Source organism: Rhipicephalus microplus, chromosome 1, assembly GCF_043290135.1.
Source record: "Rhipicephalus microplus isolate Deutch F79 chromosome 1, USDA_Rmic, whole genome shotgun sequence".
Classification (NCBI taxonomy): Eukaryota; Metazoa; Arthropoda; class Arachnida; order Ixodida; family Ixodidae; genus Rhipicephalus; species Rhipicephalus microplus.
This window is the reverse complement of record NC_134700.1, coordinates 215,608,488-215,626,475: the sequence shown is the minus strand read 5'-3', so window position 1 is coordinate 215,626,475 and position 17,988 is coordinate 215,608,488. Positions and strand designations below refer to the sequence as shown.

The 17,988-nt window shown below is 41.1% G+C and overlaps 2 protein-coding genes across 2 annotated transcripts in view; both read left to right on the top strand.

Annotated features, from left to right (window-relative positions):
* Positions 1–1,096, top strand: part of LOC142807211 (nucleotide triphosphate diphosphatase NUDT15-like) — a 48,247-nt gene extending 47,151 nt beyond the window's left edge. The window contains exon 6 of the mRNA XM_075891331.1: positions 975–1,096. Within this exon, the coding sequence (XP_075747446.1) occupies positions 975–1,069 (95 nt within the window). The 3' untranslated portion in view covers positions 1,070–1,096. The remainder of the gene's footprint in view (positions 1–974) is intronic.
* Positions 1,097–3,171: 2,075 nt separating this feature from the next.
* Positions 3,172–17,988, top strand: part of LOC142807179 (furin-like) — a 65,970-nt gene continuing 51,153 nt past the window's right edge. The window contains exons 1-6 of the mRNA XM_075891328.1: positions 3,172–3,686; positions 9,857–9,961; positions 10,850–10,984; positions 15,045–15,179; positions 16,641–16,711; positions 17,330–17,418. Coding sequence (XP_075747443.1) covers positions 3,486–3,686; positions 9,857–9,961; positions 10,850–10,984; positions 15,045–15,179; positions 16,641–16,711; positions 17,330–17,418 — 736 coding nt within the window. The 5' untranslated portion in view covers positions 3,172–3,485. The remainder of the gene's footprint in view (positions 3,687–9,856; positions 9,962–10,849; positions 10,985–15,044; positions 15,180–16,640; positions 16,712–17,329; positions 17,419–17,988) is intronic.

Sequence of the window (17,988 nt, the reverse complement as noted above, 5' to 3'; positions counted from 1 at the left end):
GGTGTGGTGCTCAACATGGCGGTTTCAGTGACGTCACGTCACCGATGTGCAGTGCCGGCGTGTGCACAAAAAGCGGGAAGGAAGGGGGGGAGGGGGGTTGTACTTGTAATACATCCTCATTGCACTGTCTGCTGGTCGCAAAAGCCTGAATAGAAGGGGTTGGGAAGAGAATATGTGTGTGAGGGAGGGGTCCTGTGGTTGAACTTCGCCCCTCCCCTCTCTCTCTCTCTCGATGGAGAACGCTGTGTGTGTGTATGGGTGGGAAACGGCATGCTTTCTTGGCAAAGTGGCATCACACTGGAGGAATAAAATGGCCCTGGAGTAGAAGTGTAGCGACCGATCTGAATGGATAGCTGCATGCAGTGCTAAAGGCGCGTGTGTTGCGTGATCGTTGCGTCAGGTTCATCGATTGCGAACTACATCGATCCTGTATTGTTTTCAAACAGCGCTGAGTCTATAGGGTGGACGCGTATGAGTTTGCGATATCTTACACTTAACTGCAAGAATACACATCTCCGGCGTGTGTGATTGCAGTGAAGAAATGTGTGTCATAATATGTACTGCGCATTTAAGTATTTATTGCTGGTGAATGCGACTTGGCGGTCGGCCATCGACTTCATTTAGTTATATGAAATATGTGTGCATAACAGTTCTATGTTTCTGTTAGTTTTATAGCAATTTTTATGTTTCTGTTAGTTTTATAGCAATTTTTTATCTTTGTCAAAATAAACAGCTGAAAAAAAAAGCTGTGTAACGTGAGGCTAGTATTATTCACAGTGCAGATAAACGGGGCTGGAAGAACTTGGTTTTTGCACCAGGCTTGAAAAAGGCAGTGAAGTGACATGTTTTGTTTGTTTTTTTTCCCTCTTTGTGATTACATAAAAACTTGGGCAAACTAAGGTAATATCGTTCATATTTTTGGTCGCTGTTGACAGACATTTCACGCGTCTTTCTATTTCTTCCCACTTGCCCAGGTTGGCTGTGGTGGAAATGGTCGGTGATTCCATCTCCCGACCTTCTATTCTGGTGCCTCAGAGACTTCAAGACGAAGAACCTGAATCCGTTTTAGCCTTTGAATAAAAGATTTGAACGTGTACATGCTCCCTCTTTGTCTTAGTAACTCAGCCATGGCTTTGACCGCCGATCTGTGCTGCCACAATTAAAGCTCGTCTGTTTATTATCATGATCGGCTGCTGTCCCGCAGGTCGTGGGTTCGAATCCCGGCTGCGGCGGCTGCATTTCCGATGGAGGCGGGAATGTTGTAGGCCCGTGTGCTCAGATTTGGGTGCACGTTCAAGAACCCCCAGGTGGTCGAAATTTCCGGAGCCCTCCACTAGAGCGGTTGACTGGGCTAGTTGGTATGGCATACTTGGGTTTTAGCAGCGCGAAAAATGCACAAAAGACAAGAAAGGGACGAGACAAGCACTGAATACGGAATAACCGCTACCTTTTCCCTCTTCTCCGCTGTGGTGCCATCACTGTCGCAACCAGTGCCCAATCGTTTCCTTTTTCTGTGTATTGCCTCCGCCACGGAAATGAGCAAAGTGCGAGGGTACCCTTCTCTTTCTAGGCGCTCCGACTGTGCCAAGAGACTTGTTGTGCCAAGAGACAGTGCTTGTCTCGTCCCTTTCTTGTCTTTTGTGCATTTTTCGCGCTGCTAAAACCCAAGTACCCTCCACTACGTCGTCTCTTATAATCATTTGGTGGTTTTGGGACGTTAAAGCCCACGTATCAATGAATCAATCAATGTTTATTATCATGAGACTCCAGTGCCCACGTCTGTATTCCGCGCTTAATGTATTATTTGCTGGTGACATTATACCTTTTCGCTGAAAAGCGAGCGCTGAACGATTCGGTTGCGATCATTGTTATGCCTGCAAGTAGTTATAATGTGCCATTCGGATTCTTCTAGCCTAATTCAGGAATCGGAATGTCGAATATCTCTAGCCGTCACCAGGAAGGCATTCCAATGATTCCAACATGATATTCGATATTATTCCCTTTTGTTAGTTTTTATCGTTAATTTTCTTTTCAGCCCTGAGACGACTAGTGGGTTGATGTCAGCGCCTGCGCGCTTGGCTCGCGCTGAAGCGCGTAATGAATGGGATTTGGTTCGCACAGATTTCTTTGTCTTTTCTCTATGGCTTTTTTTTTTTTTGTAGGGGCCATCAGACGGAAGTCGAAAGAATGCGAATCGTTGCATTCGCTCAATAATAAAATGTAAAGTGAAGAAGAGAAAACGTCACAAAGCGACACTAATATAAAAGCGCTCGGCCTGGAAGCTACGGTACGGGTTTTCCTAATGACGACGAAATAGCGGAATGAAAGCCAGTAGGAGGAAACCGAAACTTGGAAGACAAACTGCGCGCGCGCCGCCCTGCAGGCCTTTCAACCGAACAGACGAGACTGACCTCTTTCTCTGGTGACCCTTATGCGGAGCGTGCAAGGTGAGTTGAAGCTTGAACGAGGAGGAACACCTGCACAAGAGAGATGCAACCGGAGAAGCAATTACGCCGCACGCCACTCTTCTGCTATGACACTCGAGAGTGGTGTGGCTGTCGAGCCTAGATTTCACGCCTAGAAGCGTGCGTGCTTGGACTGACACGTGTAGCACTTGTGGGCGAACGAGTGTTCTTCTTCATATTGCGAAAGCAGGCGTCTGCAAAATTCTAAATATGTGCCGATATGTATACACGCGCAGCAGCAAGGTGTATCGAGATGCGGGATGATCGGCTTTACTGAAGTCCTGCTTTGCAAGCACGTAAAATACTGTCCGAGCATCTGGTGTAAGATTAACGCAACGGGCCTGTGATTTATGTTACGCAGCGAGGCAACGGACGTAGATCAGTCTTGATAATTAGTGCTGCGTGCCTTCTCCATCGCAGGGATCACGGATGCGCGCTAGAGAGGGATGCGAATCCCCGCTTGTCCGGCGGGAAATAAAACATTTGCGTGATGGCGTGAACACCTTGTATATAAAACGTCGCTTACTGCTGTTCAGGGTTTCAAGAACGCGGAGGTAATGTGGCGAATACCTTCTTTGCTTCGGGGACTTCATATCATTTTCAGCGCCAGTTTCGATTTCGGTTGCGCGTGCGTAGTTTCTCCAGTCACCGAGGGGCGTCGCAGCGATAGCGCGCTGGTTTGACACATAAAAAAAGAAAAGTATCAAACAAGGAGAAAAATGTTTGTCGATGCTGGTGCTGGGGGGCTTCAAACGTGAGGAGACTGTCTTGTCAGGGCTGTGCCGATGAACGGCGATAGAGCGCCGCTGTAGCGTAGTACAACACTAGAGGCGAAATGACCAACTCGGGCCGAATTCACGTCTCGGCACAGCCGGAGCAAAATTGACAGCACCGCGAGCGCGTCAAAATTTTCCCGATAACGTTGAGCAGCACGCTCGAGTGTGCCGTCGCCACGGAGACGAGGAACACGACGACGTCCGACGAGCACCATCCTTTCGGGACGACCAAACCTGGGCGACGATGCACAGGACAACCGTGTTTCGACTCGGGACAGGTGTGCGGTGTGTGTGGCTGGCCGGCATCGTGTTTATCTGCCTAGTGGATCGGACCGAGCCCTCCAAGTCTCCCGTTTACACCAACCAAATTGCCGTTGAGATACACGGCGGTCCTTCGGAGGCAGACAGTGTCGCTCATCGGTACGGTTTTATCAACCGAGGACAGGTATGCGAGCGTGTGCGATTTCTCTCTGTGTGCTTGGAACGTTTCGTAACCTTCTTTTGCTGTCACTCATGTGTGCGCGTTGTCCCGGAGTCTATTGGCACATTTACACTCTCAAGAAATTGAACGGAGCGAAACTTTCTGAGGAGTGCATGCTTTGCGCGCCGCACTCGCCGAATTGCGCGCAGATCCTGTTGTAAAAAGAAGTGTCGCGAGTATTCGTGGCTGTAAACACTTCGTGCATATGCCCAGCTAGTCGGGCAGGTTTTTTTCTCGGCGGCTACATTTTTTTTTTTTCCTCGTCGGACAAACGGCTCCTACATGACCGAAAGAAAATGTTCCCCTACGTTGCGTATGCTTCATCCGACCAGCACCGAAAATGAAACCACGTACGCGCAGATTAACGCGAGTAGAAATAAAGCAAAAATAACGGATAAAACGGTCAAGACAGGTTTTTCTGCTAGCTTCGAGAATCTGCCGAGATTTCAAACCGCTGCGTCGTATCTCTGCGCTGCATGTCGAGACTTTAAGTGGGCGAAGATAAGAAACCGGTGATTATTTTCTGTTGACCCAACGTCGTCGCCAAGCACTCGATCGTCTCCCGAGGAACAAGACTTTGGGAGATAAGAGCGCGCAGACGACCACTATTTACATGGGACCGGGAATCGGGCACGGCGTTCCACTTTGTGAACGACGTCGAAATCGCCCTGTTGGGCGCGTAAAAAACACACCGACGCGCTGTGAGAAAATGTTAACTTAGATGGTGCATTCATCCTGACGTCGGCCGTATTTTTAGAAGGTCAATCTGTGCGACTGACGCGCGCTCGCCACTTTTACCAGTTGCGCGCGCATTATGTGTTGTACCGCGTTGCGCTTTGAAGGCATTAAGCTTTCCTTTGATGGGAAAATTGTTCAAGTATACCTGCCGCTGCGCCACCCCGCTGAGCGACGGCCCGGCAGCTAAACGAGGCGCATTCACTTTCCGCGAGCTCCAATGGACCTCGGTATTCGTGCTGGGTTCTTCGTTTTTTCGCTCCTCATAATATCTTCTGCGCCTTGGTAATCTGCTGTTCTTTCACTGATGGTAATTCGTTTTCCTTGTCCTTGAGGTTTTTTTTTTTTTTTTTCGTATTTCCGCATAATCGCATGATGCGCTTAAGCAATTCTTCCACCCTGAGCCATGACTACACATGTTACTGCAATGGAACATTCATAATGGCTTCTTTCATTTAGGTAAACGTACTTGTTCTTTTTTCTTTCCTTTTATTCTTTCTTTTTCTCATTTTCCCCCTCGTTAAGGTATTTAGAAAGGGACCCCTAATTGAGTTCCATAATTAATGTATGTACCAAATTAATTTATTTAAGCACTTAAAATATTGCCAGACATAACTAATAAGCATGAAGTAAGAGCATTTTCTGCCATTGCTGTGCATCGCTTGGAGGTGCAATGTAGCCAGAAGCTTAAACAGGACAGCCAAGCCCTCAACAGAATGTGGATACACAGATCTATGCACATATGACGTCTGTTACAGCAATATCACCTATACAATAACCGCTTTCTTTTTCTTTCTTTCTCTCTTTTTTTCTTTCTTTTTTTTGCATCATGGAAGCTAAAGGAGCATGCGAACAAAGACATGGTCAGACTCTCACTGGACGTTTCATCAATCACCTGTCACTAATGCAGAAAAGAATTGTGAGGATCCCAAATAGGGTAACTTGCCATCTACATTGAAAAGAATAGCAGCAGTGAACCAAACCCTTCTGTTATGCATGATACAAACGTGCACCAACAACTGGCAGGCTTAAGTAAAAAGTTGAATCGCAAAGTAGATGAATATACAGAAGGCTTACATGCAGTGATTCAGAGAACAGGAAATGTTTGTCAAAGATTTTAGCATTGCCCATTTGTCGATGTTCTGAAATATCCTCTATGATCTTGTCTCAGCCACATATAGATAGCAGAGTGCTGTAAAATAAAAAATTCCGGCGAATCCCATGCACCGTGGGAATCCTTGTCATGCAACGCAGTCAGCAAGGAGCTGGCTGTGTGGCATTGTTTGGCTTTGAGCCAAGTGTTGCAAGGTAGATTTATGTCTATTTGTAAATTCAGTGGTTATTTGCATGACAAGGGATAGCCAGCATTGCAAGCTTCATTGATGTTTGACAAGCACCACCTCACCTAATGTCAGGCAATCATCGGCACTCATTTATCACATTTATTTAGGATGTGTGCTGCGTTGTTGGAGCACAATAGAGCACACTTGTCTGTTTATTTGATACATTAAGATTGCTAATTGTAATAAATAGTATGCTTTTCTCATGTTTAATGCTAAGTATATTATGATATCTTCGATGCATGTTTTTCTTGTTTTTGCTCTTCACCATTGGGGCATAACTGTGGGGCCATAGTACAGGGGTATATGTCGCACAGAACAGGTGGTAAATGTTTTATGATGTTCACGACAGGCATACTATGTTATCCATGTCATAGACCTGTTGGTCATGTTCGTTACACATTTGTGTCTACCTACGCCAATTTTGGTCCATACAAACTAAAGGTGGTGACTGTAAGAGCATCCAGACATAAGCGTCTGATGAATATAGAAATAGTCAAGTGCCCTTGGTTTGCCAAGAAATGCTTCATGCTTAAATAATCTTGGGACCTTGGCAGCACTGTATCATACGTAAGGCTACTGAAAGCATCTTTATCAGCTTTTTTTTTTTTTTAATGCGGATGGACTGTTAGATTATTCTTAACCTCATATCTTTCCACTGTGCAGGCAATACCTATCTTACATCATGCTTCTGCTTTTCTTTGCTTGTCTCTCTCTATGAGTTTCGCTTTTTTTTACTGTCAGTATTTAGAAGCTTAGCACTTACATTTAGTATCCTCACTTTCAATTATTGAGTTCCTGTATACTCAATAGATTGTTAAGGGCCATAGTTTTTTTTCTTATTTTTACCTTAGAACAGACCAGGCAAACAGAAAATACATACATAATTGGGAAGATTGACCAAAAAGCGAGTAGCACCTACAAAAAAAATAAAAAATTACCAGGCCTGTGCAACAGAAAATACATACATAATTGGGAAGATTGACCAAAAAGCGAGTAGCACCTACAAAAAAAAAAAAAAAAAAAACACCAGGCCTGTGCGGAAGGTGCAGCACAGTCACAGCGAAAGCTAGAAGAGCGCCCTTTCAGAGCCTTTTCTTAACACTCATTGGGTTAACTGCTGCAAGCACACTTGCTGGGTACCCACTACGGCATTAATAATAATAATTTCTGAGTAGTAGGCCGGCATTTGCATTACTATTTTTTGTCATTCTTCTGAGAATCGTGGTATCCTCTAAAAACTTGCAAGGAATTTTGTACCAATTGTTCATGCAGTGGCTGAAAATGAGGAGGAATCATGCCTGAAGTGGGTATGTGCCACAACTAATAGGTGATCAAGAACAAGCTTTTGTGATGGGTTGGAGCATTGTACGACCCGCTCGTTACATTATTCCCATTGTTTGGCGCCTGGTCGTTTTTGTGCTGTTCTAAAACGTTTTATTCCTCATATTAACACGATTACTTTCCCGACATCAGGCCTGCCTAAGGCAAGTTTGCGAACAAGTCCCAAGCACCGGCATGGCTCAGTGGTAGAATACTAGGCTAACATGCAGCGAACCCTGGCTTGAGCGTCACTGTGTCCTTGGTAGTAGGTTTTTTTTATTATTTCATGCAATAGAGTTATGTACACCGGTGGCGGCGGACAACTATGGCGCAGCGCATTGTCCGAGTTGTGATCTCATAACAGCTTTCGCTGTAAAAAAAAAAAAAAAAAAAAGGCTGCGTGTGTTAGTGATGAGATCCTCCTGTGCTGGTGCAAAAAAGTGAATATAGCAGCTCGTTGGCACAACTGTTCTAGGTTTGCTGGATATAAAGGCACTCTATCCATTTCCTAGTTTGGCAACCTTCATCTTTTCATTTTGTCTATATCTTTTCTCTTATTAAAATTCTGCTTTGGCTTCATTTTGTTTCTTCACACTTAAGAATAGGTTTCAGTGTAGAAATACTGAATCTTATAGCTCATTTAGCAACACATAAATTGACACAGCCTTGTCTACTAACGCTTACATGTGCTATTGCCTGGCTTGCGCAGAAAAGTTGCTTAGCAAAAATGGTCTTAGTTCTCATGGAGCATGGTCATGTATTCATTCTAGAATTAGCTAAATGTGTTTGCTACAGGTCATTGGTCTGTGTGCAGAAAGAATTTTCGCTTGCTTATGGATGGCACACATGTGCCATTCACTGCCATATACAATAGGTCACCCCGTAAATTTCACACACTGGGTCAGCTTCACTACACGCAATCTGTTGAGAAAATCGCCATTGAACAGCCATTGCTATTAAAACATAAACATGTGCTAGTTAATAGTACAGTAGTCAAGTGGGAGTTGTATTTGCAATCCAGATGTAATTAACTGCTGGAGGCAATACATCATGATGCTATTGTTTAACCAAAACACTTGAGAAACTTTCTTGGCCTGCATGTGTGTTTTGATCAAGAAAATAAAAAAAAGCTAGACGATTTTTGTAAGTCTACAAGCATTTACGATTTCTTGGAAGTTACTTCACTCCCTGCGTTTATATTTTTACAGCGGAAACCGTTAGATCACAAGGAGGGTCGTTTTTGGAACCGTAGTTGTCCGTTGCCACCGCCGGTGTCTGTAATCACCATCACACTAAACAAGAAAAAGCTAACTAAATGAAAAATTTTAAGGACGCAACGGGATTTGAACCAGGTCCACTGCGTGCCAGTCCTGTATTCTACCACTGAGCCTCGCCAATGCTCTCTTCCTGTCCTTCCTCCTTCCTTTCTGCTCCTCCTTCCTCGCCAATGCTTCAAACTTCATTATAAACTGATCCTATACAGGCTTTATGTTGGTAAAGGAGTCACCGTAATATGAGTAACAAATTGTGTTGGAACAGCAAGGGAACAACCAGGCGTCACATAATGTGAACTGTGTAATCACTGGGTGGTTGAATGCTCCAACCCATTACAAAAGCTTCAGACATAATTTTTCATCCTCGTCAGCCACAGCATGAAAAAGTTGAACAAAATTTCTTGCAAGTGTGTAGTGGGTACCACACTTCTCCGAAGAATGGCGAAGAATTGCATAGTGAATACCCCCAATTACACAAAAATTGTGACGAGTTATGGCTAGTGGTTACCGTGCAAGTAAGCTTGGCATTTAGTAAGAGTTTTAAAAGGGGTCTAGGAAGGCCGCTTTTCCAGCTTTCGCTGTGACTGTGCGGCACGTACTGCGCAGGCCGACCGTTTTTTTTTTAAAGCTTTCTAAAGCTTTCTAGAGCCAATTCGCCATTCGGCATAAAATAGCCCGGCTAAGTCTCTTTCATTAGCTTTATTATCATAACAATAGCCTTCGCGAACATTTCGTTAAACCCCCCCTCATTCATATCGCCTAGAATCGATCATCCACAAAAAGTTCACATTCCTCAATGCAGAACCACAACCCATTTGCACGCTTTCATTCCAAGAACTACATCTCAATGGAATCTACTCTCACGATCAGCTACCGCAATCACCGAAACATCACGTTTTGAGGTTTTTTACAAAACATGTTTGGCGCTACTTGATTTCCGCTTTGTGTTATGTGTGTGTGTGTGTGTGTGTGTGTCATGTCCTTTTTGTTTTTTGTTGTTGTTTTTTGGGATTGTTTATTGTTCTTTGCTTAAAGCTTGAACATGTACTACCTGCATTATTGCTAATGCTACGTTGTCTTTGTTGACGTAGTTTATATATAACGTAGTTCTGTATTATTCTGCCAATTATTGAAATTTCATTCTTGTATATATTTATCAAGTGTTGTTTCCCATTTTTGACATGTAACATGTCCCTCCCCTCTGTAATGTGAAAACCCTGAGGGTATAATAAATAAATAAATAAATAAATTTAATTGGTGTTCTATTAAGTGTGTATTTTGTTAATACAAACATTTTAACTGCAAGATTTAAACAAAACGACAAACCATGCTGCCATGGTTATAATTATAGCTAATGCTATTCCACAGTATTTTTTCACTGTGGATGCATTCTTTCTCAACATTTACGATGGTTCTGTAGCAGTGCACTGCATCAAGCGTGCCAATGTTTTCGTCTATGCAGATTGGGTCCCTAGAAAACTTCTACTTATTTGAGCACCACGCTATACGCAAACGTTCTATAGAAGCAAGTCACGTTCATCATCATGTTCTGCACAAGGACGAACAAGTAAGAATTATTTTTCAAAAATGATCATGGGGTTACAATATGATTGACGCATTCTTTACGACAGTCACGTGTGAGAAAATTAATCTCCTATTAAAGGATATCTATCAAGAGTAAAGATAAGCTAAGTTATGAATGCAATATACAGTACATTAGGTTAGTCTTGAAAAAAAGAAGAAAACCTTTTCGCTTTTCACATGGGGAATATTGCACTGCATTATGTTTGTACTGAGATTGGCTGGGTACTATATTAAATGAAGCAGTATTCTGGAGGACAAATGAAAAAGCCAGTTTTACCTCCTTTTCGTAAGTTTTGTTAGAACTTGCAGGTCTTATTTCTTTGCATTTCTACAGACACCTGTTTTGTCACTTTTTATAAGTTAGCTTACTTACTGATATGAGGGACTATTACTGTCTCTCTGTTGTTTCCTTTTTACTCAGTGCAATGATATTGCTTTGAGTAAAGTTGAAGAGGTGGAAAAGATACTGTTTGTGTTAGAAATGTTTTAGCCTTCATCCAATTATTGATCTTCAGTTTACTCGCAAACATGTTCTTATCCATGTAAAAGATTGTAGATAGCATACAATGTAACATATACAGCATAGCAGACATTATACGTAGTGCATGCAAATGCTTGCTCACATCTACCAAGGGTTTTGTTTAGAGCAAGTTAGATGTTGAGATCGTATAGATATTTTTAAAATTTTGCTTCAGTGCTTGTTTGCAGATAATCTGAAGACCCAAAACTTAGGCTTGAATCGGTCAGTTTTTCCTTTTCAGTTTGGGTGTTACATCTAAGAACTTTCTGTGCACGATTGCTTCTCCTTGCGTGAAGTTTCAGTGATCACAGAGTGCACATAACTTGAAACTCCTGTACATTTGTATTTCAGGTACGGTGGTTTGAGCAGCAAACTGTCAAGCGAAGAGTCAAGCGAGATGTTCACTTGGATGAAATACGCTACCAGGAGTTTCACCGCTCCTATCGGATCTTCTCAGATCCACTCTATGAAAAGCAGTGGTACTTGGTACGCACATTTTTGCCGATACTTGAAAACCTGTTTCGTTAACGTATCCTGCTTGGTAAATTGTGACGAAAGCTGTACTTACACCTGCTTTTTTTGCCGATACTTAAAAACCTGTTTCGTTAATGTATCCTGCTTGGTAAAATGTGACGAAAGCTGTACTTACACCTGCTTGTTCACTAAACAAACCAATGAAATGCATGTCTTTACACGCTAAGGAAAGTAACGATGCGCTGCTACCAAATGATATGCAAGTCTTTATTGTGAGTCATTTAGCCATATTATATTGAATCTTTCTTTTTTAGTTTATCTAATTGTGCGTGTTTTTTAGGATACATTGACAACTTGAGATTCATGTAAGCAACTATTTCTTCTAGCTGTGCGTGGACACAGGTTGGGTCGTTGAGAAGCAGTTCACATTTACGCATCTGAATAAAGAATAAGATTAGTTAAATAACAAGTGCTATGACAAGTGCATGTTATTGGGCTTAGCATTTGTTGTGCCAAGGTAGGACAACAAGAGTTAAGAAGTATGAGTGCTTGTGTTTATCACTTCTCGTGTCATGTCATTGCTCAATTCTCTCTTAACTTAAATTAACCAACAAGCCCAGTCAAGTACGCTTTAATAAAATTAGTTGCTTTGCCTGTTGCATTGCACTGTATGCAGCTTTCAAAAAAAAAAGAGGCAAGTTATTGCGTAGGCCCCGCCGCAGTGGTTTAGTGGCTAAGGTACTCGGCTGCTGAACCGCAGGTCGTGGGATCGAATCCCGGCTGCGGCGGCTGCATTTCCGATGGAGGCAGAAATGTTGTAGGCCCATGTCCTTAGATTTCGGTGCAGGTTAAAGAACCTCAGGTGGTCAAAATTTCGGGAGTCCCCCACTACGGCGTCTCACATAATCATATGGTGGTTTTGGGACGTTAAACCCCACATATCAACCAAGGTACTACGCAGTTGTGATTGGATATGTCAAGCCACGAGTGCTTGTCATCAAATATTTGTGGTTTGCATTATAACTTTCGCTGATTTAACTCACGTCTATTATTGACCTAATAAAGTTGTTTCACTTTATGTTTCAGATGTTGTCTCATGTTATACTAAGTGAGAGAATCTTGAATGAATCACTTGAACAGCTGAGCAAAATTTAGGATCTGGTTTTGTCGAGCACCTCTCAGTTTCAGTTTGCCCTTGTATTTTCCAGTTTGCATCAGTCGTTTCTTTTTAATAGAATTTTTTTTTGCCACAAACTTTCTCTTTATCGTTATTTATAATGCCGTGGTTTAACCACTGTGTGATGTTAATTATTATTGCCGCCCACTGTGAACTGTGCGTGAATTGAACGGAACTTGCTGTCTCTGCTTCCAGAGCTCTCAAAGACTTATAATCTTGTAATGTCTGGGCTACAAATGGAAACACAGTTTGCAGACCACTTGGAAAGAATACAGGCTGTCATTGTGATGATAGAAACTTGTCCTCGCGAAGCATTTGCTTTGTCTTGCCTATAGTCTTTCTTCCGTTTTGGCGCATGTGACAGCTGCGGGGAATAATAGCGGGGTCAGCAGCTGCGGCTGCAGTCCTTGTCCGCCCTGTTTTTGAAGGCATGGCAGGTTTCTGTTATCTAGTTTTTTTATCTTTATCTCTCTTTACAGGGGCTTACTTTTGTGCATTTTCATTGATATATTTCCTTGTAAGACATTTATAGGAACACTTGAAGTAATGATAAGATGTCACGTGCGTTAAAAATTTTTATTTGTATGCGTTTTTAGCCATGTTGCCTCACCAGTTAAATTTTAAGGACAAGTTCAATGCTCACTTTTATTTATATTTTTTTTACCACACCAGAACATGTGCCTTTTAAAGTGAATGCCAAATTATTGCTAACCTCATTACTGTTAGTAATTGCATGTTGACAGCAATCGCCAGCAACCATACAGAAACAATTCAACAGCTGATTGCATGAGATGGCAATGAGAAGCAGCCACACAGAAATAATTTGTGTAAATTAAATAGGGGTGTGTAAATATTTAAAAATTTTTAATAATGAATCGAATAGGGCATATTCTAAATACCGAACATTTGTTGGATATTTTTTGAATAATCGGCACCTGCAGGAAAATTCTGAAGAAACAATATGTTGGAACAACGAGGGGTCATTTTTCTTGTTTTAATAAGGGAATTACCATGGTGCTAGCAGCTTTTAAATAACTATCAACAGTATCCTAGTCGCTGAATAAGGGCGTTTTTACTTAAAACTATAGTGCTGACAAACTTTAAGTTGTCATCAATATGCTATCATAATTAGAATATGTGTGCTACGGCTGCAGTCATCTTCAGAAATGAAATTTTTGTGCCTGTTTACGGGAATGACAACAGGTGCAAATGTTGTGCTTAGGTAAATTGTCCTTACATATACAGTATTCAGCGCCGATGTTTATCTGCTTTTGGTGCAAAGACATGTGCCTCTAATCAGTTTATCTATTTCATTACATGTTTATCTGTATATGTGGCATTCAGTATAATTTAACTTTTGGCGTTTCAGTTTTATTTAAAAGCTGGTGGCAAAGTACAACCTTGAATACTTCAGTCATTGCTGCATTTCAACCTTCAGTGACAAAATATCCTTAAGGCTCTAGTCGCTACAGCGTATGAGCTTGCGTCTGTTTATTTAATTGGGCATTTTTTGTGTCTGAAAAGTAATTGTAATGTTCTTTTATTGGAGGAGAACTCTGTTCATATTAGTTTCCAACAAAATGTTGTGGAATTTGACTGCTATTTTAAAAATAGTTGCCTTACTATTTGGAAACTATTCAAGTAATATGATTCATATTCGATTTGATTTGCTGTCACTTCAGGATTTGGTTCCAAAATTCACTTTTCACCTATTGAATTAATAACATGACCTCTTTGCTTATAAATTGAATGTAACTTGTAAGGAACTGTACTTTATGTTGTTTACAGGATTTAACATTAATATTGTTGTTTCGTACTTTTACAAAAAGTACTTTGTCATTCTTTATTGATATTGTGCGAAAAGCCTGTATGACCAGGCTTCTCTCTCAGTGAGCACCTCGAAAAAAAAAAAAAAAAAAACTTATGATGCTGATGTTTTGCCATGCTAGCAGCCTGATAGAGGTGATTTGTTATCTTTCACTGGTTGGAACTTGACCTGTGTAGCCTATGATTAACAGCAGTCTTTCATATGCATTATGTCAGCTCTTTGCTGTTGGAAAAAAAACTTTCCTAAGTGCTTCTTTTAAGGACACCAAAGGTCTCAATGCTCTGGTGTAGATGTAATGACGTTTATAAATGTGTTGGTTGGTGAATGAACTAGCTTGGGTTATAATTGTTACTTGACAATCATAGGAAGACGTGCAGTTATAACCATGGCTGTGGGTAAATTCACATGCCAAGGAACATGTGCTCTAAGTTCATCAAACTTTAGTTTGGAAAATGCAATTGAGTCTACATTCAGGACTTCAATGAATAGTGAAATCTGACAGTGCAGATTTGACTTTTGGCTAACACACGAACAAAGAGCTTTTGTAAAGGCTCATTGTTACTTGAGGTGTAGTTTTTGGCAGAGCTTTCAGTTATTTGTTACACCTCTTATACAACAATGACAAACAGGGCAAAAACGAAGTAAAACAACATAACCTGTCTACCACATCAGACCAAAAAAAGTTGAAGTTTAGCTGCAGAACCTTCTCTACAACACTCCAGTTTCAACTGAAAGCTATGACTACAGAGAAGCTGCTGGGGCTTGTTTGCATGACTTAATTCTTTGTTTGTAAAGTTTATGGGACAAGGGACTCTTACCCTGATAAGCATACTAATTACTTTCTCAATTTATTTTAGTATATTTACTAGATATAATTCTTAAGGCATAATTGAGTCCTGAGTGCAACAGAAAAAGAACAGGTGCTTCTATCCTTGCTAGCATTAAGTAACCTTCCTGTGCAGTTTCTGGGCTTTATGCCTACTAGCTTTTCTGATTAAAATTTTTCTCACCTCTGGTAGTTCTTTTAATCCCCAGCTGTCATGTCCCTTCAATTTCTTTCTTCTCAGAATGGTGGAGCCATTGGAGGTCATGACATGAATGTCGCACCAGCTTGGGAAAGAGGTTACACAGGAAAAGGCGTCGTGGTTACCATTTTGGATGATGGAATCCAAACCAATCACCCGGACTTAGTTCAGAATTATGTGAGTTAGGCAGTTGCAATTTGACTGTGAAGCTTATCAAATTTATTGTCATATACAATTGTATTGCCTTTGTTTTATTTTTTAATGCTTATTTGTATTGGTATAAGTTGGCACATATAATTCGGGGAAACAAAAATTGGTGACAAATGTTTCCAAATGTTTTATTCAAGTTTATTCCAGGTGGAAGCCTAAATTATTTCAGTGAGGAGAAAACCGTACCTTTTTAAAAGTAATGACATGTATTGTGTTATAGTTACACTGAATTAAAACCGCACAAACAATGAAAAAATAATAATAAAGTTGAACATGTGTCAGTGTCTATACCTTAAACTCTCTTCATTGATCAGTTGCACTTCGCAACCATATAACTCCATTACAGATATGTGTTGCACATCCCTCATAACCTAATTTATTTACATAGCCACCCATCTTCATTTTACATCCCGAGTCATGTGAGCTATTAAAGGCACACTAAAGTCAAATAACAATTTATGTCAGAGTGAAAGCTCAATGTATGACAACGTCTAAAATGGCAATATTATCAACAGCAGTGCCCTATTTATTGAGAAAGTAATGTAAATACACAAGAACACATGTGCCACGAGCAGGACATTCACAAAATGATCCTGATGACATGAGGGTTACCACCTTCATTTAATTACTAGTAATCGAACTAGCTACACTAAATAAAGTATGCACTTTCCGTGCATCAAGAGACGTAATAAATTGCTGCTTCTTCGTTTCTGTTTGATTCATGGAAAAAAGAACTCCCAAAGGTTAAAATGGTGAATGGCATGAGTGTTTCAAAAGTTCAGTCTTTGCCTGGTTAAACTAGACAGGCTGCGCCATCTAGCAGCGCCCAGTTGATCCAAGCACGCCTGCCATCTCAGAGGCCATAGCAGAAAATTGTTCAATGGCCATTGTTGCTGCTGTGGCTCCCGCTAATTTCGCTCTGCTGCTACTAGTGTCAGCGGCTGTCTAGTAAAGCTGGGCAACGTTGCACACTGCAACAGCGACGGGAAAGAACTCCTTTGGGAGTTCTTTTTTCCATGAATCAAACAGAAACGAAGAAGCAGCAATTTATTACGTCTCTTGATGCACTTTAGGCAGGTAATTTTAAGTGTGCTAGCGCAATGTGGACCACCGAAACATGATTTTATTTTAAAATAAGCACTTCCTTGGCAGAAAAATAGGACTACGAGGTTTCTGGACATCTATTTTCGCAATCAACATTTACTTAATATTTGTCTTTAGTGTCCCTTTAAACGTGGCAAAGTTCTTCACTTTTTTGTAACACTCTGCGCATATTGTAAATGCTTGCCTAGCAGAAATTCTTGTATGAGTTGACACTTGTGGGAAAACTTTACACAAATTGTTAATAAATATTAATTTTATTCTATCCGTGGGTTCACAATTGCTGAATTTTTCGACGAAGCAACTTGTCATTTCGCTTCATTCCAGGATCCTTACGCTAGCACAGACATCAATGATCATGATGATGATCCCATGCCTCAAGATAACAATGACAACAAGTAAGACATCACACTCCTTGAGAATCTCTTGCATTGTATTAAATTAAAACTTAAGCAACTAAGAAAAAGAAGGTAGCACTTGTATGTGTCATTGAAATTCATATGTGATGTCCAACTTTCAAATGTTTTCTCATAAATTACAAACTCTGTAAAATGTAACACAAATAACTGAAAAAACATTACTGGTCAATTGATTTATGCATACTATTTAATCAGACCGTTTTGTTTGAAATAGCTAATTGTACTCAACAAAATTGCCTATCTTGTATGCAAGTAAAAGCAGTGATGCTGAGTTCGAAACACAAGTGCAGAAACAGTTGAAGAGTCAAATCTTCTAACCTTACTGCTCTCTCTGTATATTTCATGTCGGCAAGAACTCGGCATTTTTATGTAAGTTTTGGGAGAATTCAATATAAAAAGAAGTTGAAAAAAATAGTATACTGGACTGAAGGTATTTTTAGTCACCAGTCAATGCTGCACTAAATATTCGTTTCCTTATATTTAACATCGGCAATATCTATGTGTTGAAGGAAAACTCGTTAATGAGAATTTTCAATATTACAATGTGCCATGAGTGTATGGCCTTTAAAAACACGATTGTCACTAATCTCATCACAGACATGGGACGCGATGTGCAGGAGAAGTGGCAGCGACAGCTCTAAATGAATACTGTGGAGTTGGAGTAGCCTACAATGCCAGCATTGGAGGTAAGTCCCTAACAGAGGTAACTTCTTGCTTTTTTGAAAGAAGTATATTTTTTCTTGAAATTGGTACATTATTGGGCTGTCTTTGAATCTCAACACTAGCCAACCTCCTTGTGAACCTTTCCTCAGCTGAGAAGGAAAGTAAGCTACGAAAATTTGTTTTTATCGATGTTCACTAAGCCAAACAGAAGGCCTATTGCGATTATTCAAGTTCTGCGGTTTAGATGAGATGCAAGATGCAATGCTTTTGAGGAGACCCTCCAGCACTTTTCAAGACCTCATTTTTGTGCCGAATGCTGGCACCGTGGCTTACAGCGTGTTCCTTGCTCAGCGCTGCAGTTTTCAAGCTGAAGAAGTTGGTGACGAAGAGGCAATGCAGATCTTTGCTGACAATTATGAATGCGTTTCTGACCACTTCAGCAGTGTTCTACCGAACGACGTGACATTTGAAAGTTACGTGCAGGTGGACAGCAGTGTGCGGACGTCTGGCGTCATCACTGATGCAGAAATAATTTAATCTGCGTGCCCTCAAGTGGCGACATCTGAGGACCCTTCCGCCCTTAGCAGCGAGGA